This window comes from Crinia signifera, chromosome 5 (genome assembly GCF_055691185.1).
Source record: "Crinia signifera chromosome 5, ASM5569118v1, whole genome shotgun sequence".
NCBI classification, from domain to species: Eukaryota; Metazoa; Chordata; class Amphibia; order Anura; family Myobatrachidae; genus Crinia; species Crinia signifera.
The window spans coordinates 34,876,086-34,892,046 of NC_139221.1; the positions used below are offsets into that span (position 1 = coordinate 34,876,086).

The following is a 15,961-nucleotide window of genomic DNA, read 5'->3' on the forward strand; positions in this document are numbered from 1 at the left end:
TGGGTGGATGAGCAGCAAGGAGTACATTGTAATATGCTGTAGTTAATGCTGAAGCTAATGAATGCATTATCTACATACTTTAGTGTGTGTGATACAGGCATATTCCAGAAAAGTTCCCCAGGTGTACGTGACATGATTTGGATACGGATTGGATGTGGAGAACAAAGGACAGTTCTGAGTCCAGGATGACCCCTAGGCAGCGAGCTTGAGGAGCAGATTTTATTTTCCTCAAATATAGTGATGTCACATATGCACCTTCTCTTGGCTGGTGGGAATGGAGGTCAGAAGGCATCCAAGATGAAATGGGGGAAAGACAGTCAGTAATACGGGGCCAACACATATGATGAGAGATCTGGAACCATGTGCATTGAGATGATACTGAAAGCAAAAAAAAGAGCTGATTAGTTCTCCAAGCTATGTGGCATATATATATATATATATACATACACACACCAGAGGACCAGCTCCTGCTGTTAGTGGGAAGTAGGTGGATCCAGAGAAGCAGACAGATAAGTAAGATGAGAACCAATGCATGACATTGCCTTACAGAGCAGAAATCCATGAGACTAATACGGCCTACACACATGCTGATATTAAGGCATTTTTTAAGCGATTTTGCTTAGTTTGGCAAAGTCGCTTAGCAAATGCCCTCACATCGGTGTATGTGTGGGGGCTATATCGGCATCCGTGCGCGTCCCCGCGCGTCTTTATCGCTGGCTGAGATTGATGGACAGTGTCCATCAATCTCGGCATCGGCAGTGTTCTCCCACCGGAGAACACTGGCGCTGTCTGCTCGCTTAGCACACAGAGCTGTCAGCTCGCTCTGTGTGTGGGCTGTCAGCTCTGTGTGCTAGGCGATAGCGGCGCAGCACAGCCCGACCTAGCATAGCTAGGTAGCCCTGCACACATCGCAATGTGTGTTGGGCCCATAAGAAGTGAGTAACAGCCTCTAGATTTAGCAGTGATCATTACAGCGTCTGAGTAACAAAAAAACTAGGAGTTCTAAACCTATCAGCTATCATGCTAATCTGGCTGTGGTCCGCTTCATTACCAATTTAAGCTGGCCATACACGAGTCCAATTTGGTTACTTTTCACCCAAATCCGATGGATCGGGCCGAGAAATCGGGTGGAAAGTGGCCAAATCGTATGTGTTTCGACATCCGATCAGATGCGCGGTCTGGTGCGCATCATAGTCGGAGGTTGGACCTGCTGCACGTCCGACCTCCGACTTGGACCCCGTCCCGGCAGCGGGGACCAGGATCGGATGCGATCCTACCGCCAGGAAGGACAAAGGGATCACCTGGCCATTCACTACTACGAGAAGTCAGAGTAGAGTATGGTCACCTTTACTCAGCACAGTATGATCCTGAATTACAGACTGATACAGTACGTGTCCAATTTGGCAGCGTTGGTGTTATGGTGTGTACACACGTTAGATGTGCCTTAAGATCCTATCCACGATCTGATCAGATAGGATCGTGGATAGGATCTTAAGGCACATCCGATTTGCATCCTATCTTGACTATATAGTGCAGATCTGCACTATATAGACAAGGCAGCCAAGACTTTCTGGCTTCCGATACGTGAACGCACATCGGGATCGGATCGGGATCGCAAGGGTTAAAACCCTTGCGATCTGCATCCGATGTTGATCCGATGCCGATCCGATGTTGACTATATCGTCAACATCAGAAAGGAAATCGGACCGTGTGTACACAGCATAAGACCAAATAGCAGAGATTTGTTTATTTCAATGTCTGACCAATATCTGCAGTCACATGATAATCGCGTGCAAATAACCCATATCTACAGTCACATGACTTGTGTGCATATGACCAATAGATGCAATCACATGATACAGGTTGAGTCTCCCTTATCCGTATATTCCAAAAACCTTGGCTTTTCAGAATATTTCAGGTGTATTTTCGTTTTGAATCCAACCCAACCGCCCCCATACATTAGTCTGACTTGTCCTAAGGACAAGTCGGACCTGGTTTCCCCTGATTTGGCAAATTTTATGTGCAGCCGGTCTGACCTCCCGACTCCGATCCTATGCGCACGGGACCGCGCATCTGGTCGGACCGGGTGTCTGGACATGCGATTTGGCCCGACTTCACTGCCTGATTCATCTGAATTGGGTGAAATCGGGACCAAATCGCATAGTGTATGAGGGCCTTAACAGTGTAATGTGGGCTAGGTGAAATGAGGGAGATTGCTAGACTAATGAGGGAGAGAGAGAGATTGCTGCTATATCAGGGAGTCTCCTGCAGAATGCAGGAGGGGAGGTAACTATGTTCTAAACCATATCTGCAATTGGTTGCATATGGTCAATATCTGAAGTCACATGATAATCTCATATGATCCATATCTGCAGTCACATGATACTGGCAGTCATTGCTTGGTCTGTTTTACTTCCTGCCCTCTTTAATATGACTGATGTTTTATGCCCACTTGCAGTGTGATGTGTCCCTGGTGTGTGTGCTCGAGTTGTCCTTACAGATTACATTTGGGTTTTAAGGGAACAATATAAAAATCTCTGTTGTAAAGGTAAATGGACCCCACTGCCCCCTAGTGTTGTATAACGTACCTCGGAGGTAGGTAATGTCCTGTGTGAGCATCGTTTCCAGCTATGCTGATATTATAGACCAGTATAATACACTGCAGTTATAACCTGATGGTACAGATTACTATGTAATGCGAGGATAACATATAGCTTGCGGAGTCCTATCATGTGTGCAGTATTAATTCCTGTGTCTCTGTTTCCCTGACAGGAATATTACACGGGGCCGGCCTCTCTCAGCTTCCCAAACAGCGCTACCTGCCCAGCGATCTGCAGACCCACCAAGCACCCAACAGTCATGTGAAATATGTCTGGTAAATACATCCACATTTATCCTGTATTACCAATGAGATTAAGGGGGGGGTATTCAATCCCCTCCGCTATATCTGATGGGGGACATAGCGACGGGCGCCTATTAGGTGCTGTCTTGTCGGACAGCATTGAAGAGGCAGATCAACAGAATGGGCTGACTTTGAAAGCTGTCGTGAGCCCATTTTGTCGATTACAGCCATGAATTGTCACGAGAACGGCCATTTCCTCGGACACGCCCCCTTTTTGCCGATCGCCAACCGGGACATTGAATCCCGTCTGGCTGTGGGAAGGATAGGCAGTTTTGACCCAGGATTGAATACCCCCAAACACTGTTCCTTGTTTAAATTAATGTTTCAAAAGAGAAGTCTCCTATGAAGCCTCGATTTAGATAAATCCTAGTGGTAGGAATATCCGCTACCCAGTGACAGTAGGTGACAGTTGTGGCAGTTTATCAGTTATGCAGAGGTTGTTTTATCGGCACCTTAGTATTTCATGGTACAGACAGGAACAGCACTACTCTGGTATAATGTAGAGTCGTGGGGAATGTACTAAGATGGGAATTCTATTTCCTGTTGGTTGTTGCTATAAGCAACCTGTCAGAATCTACAACTTATTTATTTAGCACCTTCTAAAAGATAATAGATAGTATCTGATTGGTTGCCCATAGCAACACCCCACCTGAAATAGAAATCCCATGTTAGCATATTTCCCCCATGCAGTCTCTGACGGAGTGCAATAATTCATATAAGCTAAACATCTGTGAATCACTTATGCTGCTTTCAGACCACATAACTGGCTTTGACCCTGTATTTGAAAACATTTCCAAAAATGGGTGTGCCAGCTAAAACCCCTTTTACACCGCATCTCTTAAACGGTATATTACCGTTTAAGTGCCGTTTTTTTGACACTGGCAGACCCGTTTTTGGAAACTTTCCAAACACAGGGTCAAAGCCAGTGCAGTCTTCAGCTGGGGTTAACATCGCCGGAGGCTGCTTATAAGAAAAGTGACTTTCAGAAAATGGCTGCCCCCATACGAAAGACAGTTTTTTTTTAAACAGGTTTTCACTTTTTTTTTTAGAAGCGCATCCGTCCATACAGTACTGCCGGGATCTGCAACGGGAGGTATCGGCTGCACGGAGGGGGGTTCTTGAACATATTGCGGGGGGGGGGGGGGGGGGGCGGGGATGTTAACCCACGCGGGGGGGGGGGGGGGCTCCAGTGCTATGAATATTTAATGAGCGTTCATTAAATATTCACTGCACTGAATTTAGGACCCAGCTCATTGGCTGGGTCCTAAATACTGTTTCAGACCCGATTTTGATGCCAAAATACCGGGTCTGAAACGGGTAGGACCCTCCATTTTAACCGTTTTACAAAAACGGCTTTTGTAAAACGGTTAAGTGGTTCTGCACCTTTCAGACCGCACAGATTACAAAATACCGGTTTTTAAGTGCGGTCTGAAAGGGGCATTATTTGCTTTAGCTGTTTTCTGTTTGTATGGCACAGTCAGGTTTACATTTTTTATTTGTTTTTTTAGGTTGCTGCTATCAATAGTTTTGATTGTTCGCCCTTGAACTGCTTTTATTTATTGGTTTTGTATATGCTATGGTACAACTTTTATTCCATAAACTACTTTATCCATCAGGTGAAAATTTGCTATGTTTATTAATACTAAGATCTTAAATTGTAAAAATCAATTAACACAGTAGATACATTACCTGAGATAAATGATAGGATATATTTTATTGTAGTATTTGAAAGATCGGTATGATTAAAGTAATTTTTATTATTATTATTTTGGAAGAACAAGATATGTGCATTTTCTTTATACCGATTTATAACTGTGATAAAAACAAAAATAATGCTCTCTTTCTCTCTAAGATTATATAACAAGAATATATGATAAGACTGACAATTATTCTACTTTTTCAGTTTATTTGTTTATTTGATTGTATACTGTTGAAAATTCAATAAAAATCATTTAAAAAAAAAAAAAAAAAACTACTTTATCCATCAGGCTTACTTCTTACTATGTTCTTCATAAATGCCCGTTCATTGCCCTTAGATGTGACACATTTCAGCTCTGCTTTGCATTAGACACCGTAGTAGTCACAGAGCATTTTACAGGACAATAAAAACACCTGGCCTGGGTGGTGTAAAGGTTTATGTGAAAACATAGTAGGAACTGGAAGAATGAAGCAGTAGATTGGGAAATGGTGCAGGAGGGAACAGAGGCCCCCCTGATGGTAGAGGCATGTAAGGGTGACAACAGCTGATAATCGTTGCTTATTCTGCTCTTCAGGAAAATGCTCCAGTCTTTGGGCAGACCCGAACTGCACATGGCCCTGGATGTGGTCATTGTCAGTGGCTCTGGACAAGAGTATGTCGGCTGCTTGCTGCTTACGTCAGAAGTGCTGTTTGTGGTCAGTATCAGCGAGGACACCCAGCAACAAGCCTTCCCTGTCACTGAAATAGACTGTATGGAGGAGCGAGGCTCGGAAAATTGCCTCATGGTGCAGCTGAAGCAGCAGCCGGTAGCCACTGAGCAGGAGGTAAGTGCATACCAGGACTTATATCAGGCTGGAGCTTCATAGAAGAATAACAGCCAACTAGAAATGTATTTGGTGTTTTGCTTTTTAATGAAATTAACATATTTGAGCAATTTGGTGTCTCTACCAATATTCATGCTGAAGCAGTTGGTGGCACTGCTGAGATCTCACTGAACCTCTGTGGTCAGCCAATGACTGCCGCCTATATTCCCCGATTACCACCTCACTCCCGCCTACTGCCCCTAACCTATGGAATGCTCCCCCCGCTGCTACAATTCACTTATTTACCCTCACCTGTCGTATATCTGCCTGATCTGGTTTTGTCACCTGTATCCTTAACCGCGTGTGCTGTCCCAATATTTACACTCTCTCCCCTACCCTGTTAGAGTACAAGCACTCACATGCAGGGCCCTCACTCCAGGGGTGCAGAGTGACCTAATGGGGCACCATAGCAAACCCCCCACCCTCCTCCATACTGTAGAAGCAGCAGGAGCACACAAGTCTTTGTGAAAAATGTCAATTAAGATTTCAGATGTGATACATTTAATAACGGATTCCCATCTATTTTTCTGTATTTAAAGAGAAGAAACTTTATTTAGTATTAAACCCATGTTTAATCCCTTGCAGGCTGACGGCACTAGAGAACGCCTCTCTGAACAGCAGTACAGTCGGCTGGTGGATTATGTGGAGAAAAGTTCTCCTCATCTGATCCCAAGTCACTCGTCGCTGCACTTGGCTTCCCAAGTGGTAGCTGCAGATCCTCCCCCAACTAACACCAAGACGTACCAGTTCCTTGTGGAGGCACCATTTGCCAGAGTGTTCATCAGCAAATTCAAAATGGTGAAAAATAAGGCTCTGCGCAGGGGATTCTACTAATCCACCCTCTCCCCAAATCAATTGGTCGTATGTGCAAAATATATAGAACTATGGAAATAAATGGTGCTGGGCCTCTTGGCACAACTACAGAGCATCTGTGCGCCAATCTCTTAATTTATTTGTATGTGACGGAGATGATCCAGTGATCTGCCGAGAAATAAAGCCACAATTGTCTTTCTATCTCCATTCCTTCACGTTGAATGTGTGCGAGAGGCAGAAAAGAAGTGCGGGTCTGAAGATTTTCTCAAACTTGGATGCAATATTATTACCTGATGACAGACAGGGCTGTAACAAAGGGTGTGTGGCTGACACGGTGGTGGGCAGTAGTCTACTTAACAGATCCAGCAGGCCCCGCCCCTTGGGCATGACATCACAGGCTTAAGGGTAGGGCTTGCACAGGGCACACTGCCACCCTGTGAAGGCGCTGACCAGTTGCATCAGCTTCCATTGATAATTCTGTGAATGTGTATTGCAGCCTCATTGGCGATATACATTTCAGAAGAAGGGATGAAGCCCATCTTTTAATATAGTCTTGGTTAAACTGGAGGAAGCCATTTTGTGGCCTATGAGAATGCAGCGAGGAACTAGTGACATCACTGAGACACAAAGCACCTCAGTAATATCGTATTCCTAGTAGATTCGTATATTGTAACCTCAGTGATGTCTGCAGTTCTCAGTCATTCCCGGGACTCCTCTGTGTATATAAAGGTTTGGTCATTATGTTAGTGACGTCTTTGCATCGAGTCGGACAGATGCGCTGCACTTTATATACCAATATGTTGACTATCTGGTAATATTTCCCGGAGCTATGACCGGAGCTGCAGTATCAGTCTGTGTAATAAGCATAGCTAAAATATTAAACCTGTAAATATTGTTTTAGGATTTAAAATATAAGTTGGGGGGGGGGGGGGGGCGACGACTTTGTAAGATATTTCATAGAACTGATTGTAATAAATTACAATGTAATGACTATATTTGAAGAGAAATAAAGAGAAAGAAATGTGTCCTGTGTTTTTGATTTTTGTCCGTCTAAAATGACAGAAAGGTGGAAGTAGCTGCTGCAATCTATATACACATGTACAGTATATATACCAGTATTCTAACCTTGATATTACGGATAGTAATTTCTAAGGTACAACAACAATGTGCAACAGCCTCCTACTTGGGAAAACAGGGCATAACAAGGGACATATATAATGTATGTAGGTATGAACACAAAGGGCAGGAAGGATCCTGCTCATGACAGAACTAACATACTAATAGGCAGAGCGGGTGCATATATACATGAGTGTGACAGTGGAGATTGAGCTGGAGACCAACCAATTAGTTATCTTGCTCGGTCTCTAAAATAACAGAGGTGGGAGTAGGGTAAGTGCTAATAGGGAGGTTGGTATTAATTAGAGCAGTTACACATGTGAAGGCTGTGGGACTGCGGGTGCTCCCAGAGGTGATGCTCATAGATGAGATTGTATAATGGGTGGATGAGGGATTTGCTGGTGTTGGAGAAGACGGAAGAGTCAGTGCAGGACACCACATATATGGAGCAGTGAGAGGAAGATCTGCAGCATTTATGATGGACTGAAGGGGGGGATAAATGCGTGCAGGGAATACCAGCTGGGGGAGGAGGCAGGAGATAATGAGAGTGGGTAAGGCCGTAAGGGTTTGCAGCATACTGGATGGGAGAAGGACATAGGGCCTTATTCTGGTTCACTCTCAGTGGCAAATTCCTTCTTAGATGGACAAAACCATGTGCACTGCAGGTGGGGCAGATGTAACTTGTGCAGAGAGATTCGGGTGGGGTTTTAATTAAGTGAGATCTATATTGCAGTGTAAAAATAAAGCAGCCAGTATTTTCAGTGCACAGAAACAAAATAACTCCTCTAAATCTCTCTGCACCTGTTACATCTGCCCCCCTGCAGTGCACATGGTTTTGGCCATCTAAAAAGGAATTTGCCAGAAGGAGTGAACTAGAATAACCCCCATAATGCAGTTAGGGAGACTAGGAAAATAATGGTGGCACTGACAGTGAAGGGGAAAGATCCTCTCTATTATGGCTGCCATTATTTCAGTGGCACTCAGCTTTGCAGCCCATTATTAGCTACTGTATGACCACCAGTCAGAATTACCTAGAACTTTGGATACATTGTTGGGACACTCACATTTCAAAGGGAATTCAGGTCTTTCCAATGATGCCCCCACCACCAATACATAGTGTGATCTCCATCTCGGCCTGCACCAATATGGCCAGGAAGGAGTCCGTCCGTCCCCCTCCTTTTCCACCTGGGATGATTGGAGACTACTGTGTGTGGATGTCTATTTTCACACGTTTCCTGCATGAACAATAATGAGTTATCAATTCACCAAATTACTACATTATATTGTGCATTTTCTTTGTTTCATTTTTACATGCTTCATTGTGGAATAATGATTGTGACCTTACCACAAAAAAACCTCTTACAGCCTTATGTGGTCTATTTAATATTCTTACCTGTGTGATGCCCGGATCAGAACCATCTCATAGATTATTTCTGCGTTCAAATCATTTCTACCAATCAGGAACCACTTCTATAGATGCTGCAGCCACATTAGCTCTGTCACTTCTTCCTGCAGAGTTAATGCTGATAAGAGACAGTAGGTGGCAGTGTTTCCCCATTAGGTTAGGGGTTTATAGCTTGTTCACATACAGTATATTTCAGGGGAAGAGGGTAAAAGCCGGAAATCATAGGAAATGCATCGAAAATGCCGGAAACCATGTAAAGTGTATTAGAAAAGCCGGAAATCATAGTAAATGCATCGAAAAAGCCGGAAACCATGTAAAGTGTATTAGAAAAGTCAGAAATCATAGTAAATGCATCGAAAAAGCCGGAAACCATGTAAAGTGTATTAGAAAAGCCGGAAATCATAGGAAATGCATTGAAAAAGCCGGAAACTATGTAAAGTGTATTAGGAAAAGCTGGAAATCATAGTAAATGCATTTAAAAAAGCCGGAAAATCATAGTAAATTAGAGATGTGCACCGGCCACTTTTCAGGTTTTGGGTTCTGATTATCTTGAGGTTTTGGGTTCTAATGGGTTTTGGCAAAACACCTCCTAAGTGTTTTGTGTTTGGATATTTTGGGGTTTTGGGTTCTGATTTTTTTGTTAAAAAAAGCATAAAAACAGCTAAAATCGCAGAATTTGGTGGGTGTTTTTGCTCCTACGCTATATTAACCTCAATAACATTCATTTACACTCATTTCCAGTGTATTCTGAACACCTCACAATATTGTTTTTAGGGCAAAAGTTTGCACTGAGGTAGCTGGATAACTATGCTAAGCCACACCAGTGTGCGGCACAAACAAGTGGCTCATGTAAGAGTGGCACTGCAGCGGCAGACAGGATGGCAGTTTAAAAAAATAGGCCCATAAAAGATCCCTATCTGGCTTGATCATGCACTGTTTACCATGTGCAGCCAAGGAGCGGTGGGCATTTTGTGCAGCACAGAGTTTGTCTGCAAGTGTGCAAGCCCCAGACCAGACAGGTACGGCAGTATTAGGCAGTGAGCCCCAGACCAGACGGTAGATACGGCAGTATTAGGCAGTGAGCCACAGACCACACAGGTAGATATACGGCAGTATTTTATTTATTAGGCAGTGAGCCCCAGACCACACAGGTAGATATACGGCAGTATTTATTAGGCAGTGAGCCCCAGACCAGACGGTAGATACGGCAGTATAGGCAGTGAGCCCCAGACCACAAAGGTAGAGATATACGGCAGTATTTAATTATTTATTAGGCAGTGAGCCCCAGACCACAAAGGTAGAGATACAGGTTGAGTATCCCGTATCCGAGTATCCGTTATCCGAATTATTCCGAAAACCATACATTCCAGAATTTTGCTAAAAACTCACTGGGGACATTTGTAACAGCACTACTGAGGGAATGATATGTAACTGGCACTATATATGTTCAAGACAATGATTGCTTGGCATTCAAATTCAATATCTGAGATAGTACACAAATTTTGTTTCATGTTTTGAAACCTTGTTTTTTGAACAAATAAAATATATTTGTGTGTATTTTATGTGTTTATACAGCATAAATGCAAGATACTTCAAAATAAATAATTGAAATATTAAAATATTCCGAAATACGGAATAATCCGTTATCCAAAATTCTCCTGGTCCCGAGCATTTTGGATACGGGATACTCAACCTGTATACGGCAGTATTTAATTATTTATTAGGCAGTGAGCCCCAGACCACACAGGTAGATATACGGCAGTATTTATTAGGCAGTGAGCCCCAGACCAGACGGTAGATACGGCAGTATAGGCAGTGAGCCCCAGACCACAAAGGTAGAGATATACGGCAGTATTTACTATTTAATTATTTATTAGGCAGTGAGCCCCAGACCACAAAGGTAGAGATATACGGCAGTATTTAATTATTAGGCAGTGAGCCCCAGACCACACAGGTAGATATACGGCAGTATTTATTTATTAGGCAGTGAGCCCCAGACCACAAAGGTAGAGATATACGGCAGAATTTAATTATTTAATAGGCAGTGAGCCTACCAGACGGTAGCCTACCAGATTATTTATTAGGCAGTGAGCCTACCAGACGGTAGATACGGCAGTATAGGCAGTGAGCCCCAGACCACAAAGGTAGAGATATATGGCAGTATTTAATTATTTATTAGGCAGTGAGCCCCAGACCACAAAGGTAGAGATATACGGCAGTATTTAATTATTTATTAGGCAGTGAGCCCCAGACCACCAGACTGGCAGATTCAGTGCAGGCAGCACCAGTGGACTATATATATATATATTTATTTAATATAATTAATTAATTATTAATATATATAATAAATGGCACAGCACAGCACCAGAGGTATGCCCCAGCACAGAGGAGACAGTAGTACTACAGGCAGGTACACAGTTAGACTGTTCTCCTAAGCAGAGGAGAACAGAGTACACAGCAGCACTGAGGGAGACAGCCCCAGCAAATAAAATAATTAATTACATCACAGCAGCACACCAGAGGTAGACCGCACAGAGGAGACAGTAGTACTACAAGTACACAGTTAAGGCCCCCATACACTAGGGCGACTTGTCCATAGGACAAGTCGCCCCCGACTTCCCCCTAAGCTTCCCCGGCTGCTCCCCGGGGGAGCTTGATTAGATTGGCACTTGATGTGCCATTTTTTACATGTGATAAATCGTCTCGATTTATCACATGTAAAAAACCCGGGGAGCAGGGGGGGCTGCTGGTGGGAGCAGGGGGGCTGGGGACGCTGCGGGGACACAGACGCTGCGGGGGACACAGACGGCATAGAGCCGAGCAGGGGGGCTGGGGACGCTGCGGGGACACAGACGCTGCGGGGGACACAGGCGGCATAGAGCCGGGCAGAGGGAGCCGGGAGCTGTCAGTGCTAGAAAAAAAAGCCTACTGTATACAATGAATGGGCAGTCTGTGATTGGCTGAGCGCTCTCTCAGCCAATTGCTGACTGGCTGAGAGAGCGCTCAGCCAATCACAGGCCGCCCATTCATTGTATGGGCATTTTTTTTTTTATTCAGTGCTGACAGCTCCCGGCTCCCCCTGCCCGGCTCTATGCCGCCTGTGTCCCCCGCAGCATCCCCAGCCCCCCCTGCTCCCTCCACCGCAGTTAGACTACTACACAGCAGCACTGAGAGACAGCACCAGCGATTGCAAAAGCTCAAGGTCAAGCTCAAGTTTAAGCCCCAGCAGCAGCACCAACACACCCTCTCCCAACCCACTACTTGACTGGAGTGAAGATGGCGGGCGCGGCAGCCACTTATAAAGCCTTGCGAAATCTGACGCCGGGAGATAACGTTCTAATAACGCGGACGGACCGAGTCAGGCGGGAATCTCCGAGCGCTGCTCGGAATAGGGCTCGGAATGATGACTTCCGTGGGGGCTCGGATCTCTAAAATCCGAGCCCGCACATCTCTATAGTAAATACATGTAAAGTTTATTAGAAAAGTCGGAAATCATAGTAAAGACATTGAAAAAGCCGGAAACCAGGTAAATTGTATTGGGTATGGATCATTGGATAGACAGCAAGTAGGTCGACAAGCATTAGGTTGACACCACTAGGTCGACATGCAGTAATGTTGACATGACTGAAGGTTGACATGTCATTAGGTCGATACAAGCATTAGGTCAACATGGGGAAGGTCAACAGTCAAAAGGTCGACATGGGGTTTTTCACCTTTTTTCTTTTGTCCCCAATTTCGACACAGTCGACATGGGCACTGAAACATACCCAATACAATTTACCTGGTTTCCGGCTTTTTCAATGCATTTACTATGATATGCGGCTTTTCTAATATACTTTACATGTATTTACTATGATTTCCAGCTTTTCCTAATACACTGTACATAGTTTCCGGCTTTTTCAATGCAATGTCATTATAAAAGATTCCCCTCAGATATAGCAGTGCACACCCACGCTTCTAGGTGCCACATTCACAATCTCTTTTCACAATCTCTCCGTATATGGAACTAGACACGCCCTTTGGGGGGAGCCTGACACACCCCCTCAATGGGGAGCTGTGCAAAATTCTACTACCAACTATAATCTCCCGGAAATTAGTTTTCAAAAGTAGGCAAGTATGACATATTGTACATGCACAGATGCTCCCATTCATACATACATGCACTGACGCTCCCACTCTTGCATACATGTACTGACACTCCCATTTATACATACATGCACTGCTTCCTTACATATATACATTCCACCCCTGCGCCAAGGCACACTAAAGGCTGCCATCCACTAGCCAACTAACCCGACGGCTCCTTCTTCTGTTGCCGGCTCTAGGAGCCTTTGGTATGCATGTGCAGCTTGCTGTCATGGAGGGGGGACTGGTAGGTAAGGAATGCTTCACGTTGGTACTGCCGGCTCTGTGCTGTGCTGCTGCAGCAGCTGACAGGAAGTGAGATCGTGGTGAAGGGGGTGGTTGCTGGGCCTGTAAGCCCCTGAAACAGCTGGACTCCATAGCAAGGGCACCCCCTGCACCATCTATAGTTACACCACTGGTGACCAGGCTCCTTACAATACATAATTAGGCCACGCCCCCGGTGGCATTTTACCGCGATTCGTGGGGCTGTGGGAAGGCGGAGCCAAGTTTATTCAATGAAAATTGCATCACGTCGTGTTTGTCATCACCCCACAGGCCCGCGAATCGCGGTAACATACAACCGGGGTGGAGCTACGATCGCGGGCAGCAGGTGTCCGCATCAGAAATGGCGGTACTTGTTTCCTAGCACGGCCACAACGATCATAATCGCGGTCATCGGGGGTAAAATCGGGGCCATCGTGGGCATCGCATGCGCAAAAAAAATCGGGTGCGATGGGCCAGGCGCGATGCCCGCGATTTCCCCATAGAGAACAATGTTAAATGCCTCAATTTACCCGCGATGACCACGATTTCCCATAGGAAACAATGTGAAATGGCTCAATTTACCCAAATTATCATAGGAACAATGGTAAATGGGCCAAAAACACCCCTGAACATTGAAATGTCCCCCCAAAAGTAGTTTACGCCACCACGTGATCAACGTGAACCCGAAGCGTGGCGAGCGCAGCGGTACGCATCCTCTGACCTTTTCATACCCCTACTATCCACTAGGGCGTGGAGTTGAGAATAGAATAGTGTGGCGAGCGCAGCGAGCCACCGAGCCCGAAGCGTGGCGAGCGGACGCGGATACCTGTGAAGCCCGCGAAGGGACGCGTTTACCTGTGAAGGTATCCGCGTGCGCTCGCCATGCTTCGGGCTCGGTGGCTCGCTGCGCTCGCCACACTATTCTATTCTCAACTCCACGCCCTAGTGGATAGTGGGGGTATGAAAAGGTCGGAGGACGCGTACCGCCGCCCCTCGCGGACTCGCTGTGCTCGCCACGCTTCGGGTTCACGTTCATCGCGGGGTGGCGTGAACTACTTTTGGGGGGACATTTCACTGGTCAGGGGGGTTTTTTGGGCTTTCTGGCCCATTTACTATTCTTCCCTATGATGATTTGGGTAAATTGACCCATTTAACATTGTTTCCTATGGGAAATCGGGGTAATCGCGGGTAAATTGAGGCATTTAACATTGTTCCCTATGGGGAAATCGCGGCCATCGCGGGTGGACCATTTAAGCATTTTTAGGCGCACACGACGCGACCGACCCGATTTTTCACTGTTTTCAATGCATTTCAATGGAAAAATCGGGGGCATCGCGTGGGTCGCGTCGCAGGCCACTAAAATTACCCCCGATGGCCAAGATTTGTGGCCGTGCTAGGAAACAAGTACCGAAATGGCCATCGATGGTTGCCATCAATAGTGATTCTGCACCCAGCCATCGATAGTAGTAAACTATTTGATGCATAACCATCTATAGTTTTAGCTATCGATGGCCTTCCATTATATATGACTGAATGGGCCAATCAGAAATCGGGGGCGGAACTTTCGGGGGGCGGGGCTATTCTCCGTGTCCTGACACCTTAAAAAAAAAAGGAAACATCAGGGGCCAAATGTAATAGGGCAGCAATCAATTACATGGCAACATCAACCTGGTTTTGCAGTGTAATTGATTGCTGCTTTAAAAAACATGGGAAAACTCTCCCAAAATCTCTCACTTTCTGAAACTCTCACCCTATTACATTTGGCCCCAGATCTCCATTGCCATCGATGTAGGGAAACAGTCTGATTCTCCCACATCGATGGCAAAAGTATTCAATATCGGCCATAAACCATTGATGATTTCAAATCATCGATGGTTGATGGCCACCCCTAGTCAGCATTAGAAAAAAACATGTTGTCCATCAGGAGGGGTTCAAGGTACTCACAACCCCCCCCCCCCTGCGTTTATCACTATTACATTGATAAATGCTGCGCTGTTGCCCGGCATCTCTGTGCAGCCCCATGCACAGCTGCTACTCTAGTTACACTCCTGCTGGTGTCAGCAGCACACTGATTCCAGGAAGTGAAATCAGTGATACTGTACTGTGACTGTCCCTGACGGAGCCCGCTGCTTATGTGCGCAGGTGCATCACTGATGAGCGGCTGCAGCTCCACTTCTCCCCCACCGACATCATCCTAGATTCCAGATACAGCGCATGCTGAAAGACCCTGCTTTCATTCGCAGCCTACAGCCGGCCATGCCCGCATGCAAAAGAGGGCGTGGCTAAGAATCGGTAGGGCCTACCAGGGATTTCCCAGGCTCTCCGGTGGTCCAGTCCAAGCCTGGTCAGATGCAAGGGTGCCATGGGTGGGGGAAGGTGCCTGGGGGTGGCATGGGTGTTAGAGTGGTGGGTGGGGGGATAGTGTGGGTGTTGGAGTTGAGAGGCAGGTGTGGGGGTGGGATGGATGTGTGGGTACTGCGGGTGGGGGAGGGGCGAGTGCGGTGTTGACACGGCTGGGTGCAGGGGTACTGCGGGTTGAGGAGGTTTGGGTGTGGTGGTGCCGTGGGTGGGTGGGTGCATTCATAGCATGTGTGGGGGAGTGGCAGGTGCGGGGTTGCCGCATGTGGTTATGCTATATAACATATGGCCAGGGGTGCAACTATGGCGGTACGGGGTGGTACGGCGTACCATTAAAACAAATGGTGCCGGTACCCCGTACCGCCATAACAAATAGGCCGAAATATTTACTGCGCATGTGCGCATATGTAAGTGGC

General features: G+C 45.9%; 1 protein-coding gene and 1 long non-coding RNA gene across 6 annotated transcripts in view; one reads left to right on the forward strand and one right to left on the reverse strand.

Moving 5' to 3' along the window:
• Positions 1–7,201, forward strand: part of VPS13B (vacuolar protein sorting 13 homolog B) — a 790,826-nt gene extending 783,625 nt beyond the window's left edge. For all 4 annotated transcript variants that reach the window (XM_083186988.1, XM_083186990.1, XM_083186987.1 and 1 more), the window contains exons 60-62: positions 2,773–2,875; positions 5,176–5,425; positions 6,050–7,201. In XM_083186988.1, the coding sequence (XP_083043114.1) occupies positions 2,773–2,875; positions 5,176–5,425; positions 6,050–6,298 (602 nt within the window). In that variant the 3' untranslated portion in view covers positions 6,299–7,201. The remainder of the gene's footprint in view (positions 1–2,772; positions 2,876–5,175; positions 5,426–6,049) is intronic.
• Positions 60–15,951, reverse strand: LOC146080090 (uncharacterized). Of its 2 annotated transcripts, none has more exons than XR_014474801.1 (4): positions 15,491–15,951; positions 8,787–8,916; positions 8,458–8,628; positions 60–378 (listed from the first exon to the last, which is right to left on the reverse strand). It is a non-coding gene; the product is annotated as an uncharacterized LOC146080090 (long non-coding RNA). The 2 variants fall into 2 exon arrangements; XR_014474799.1 differs by having other exon boundaries at positions 8,787–8,902; positions 15,491–15,949.
• Between the last annotated feature and the right edge of the window lie 10 nt (positions 15,952–15,961).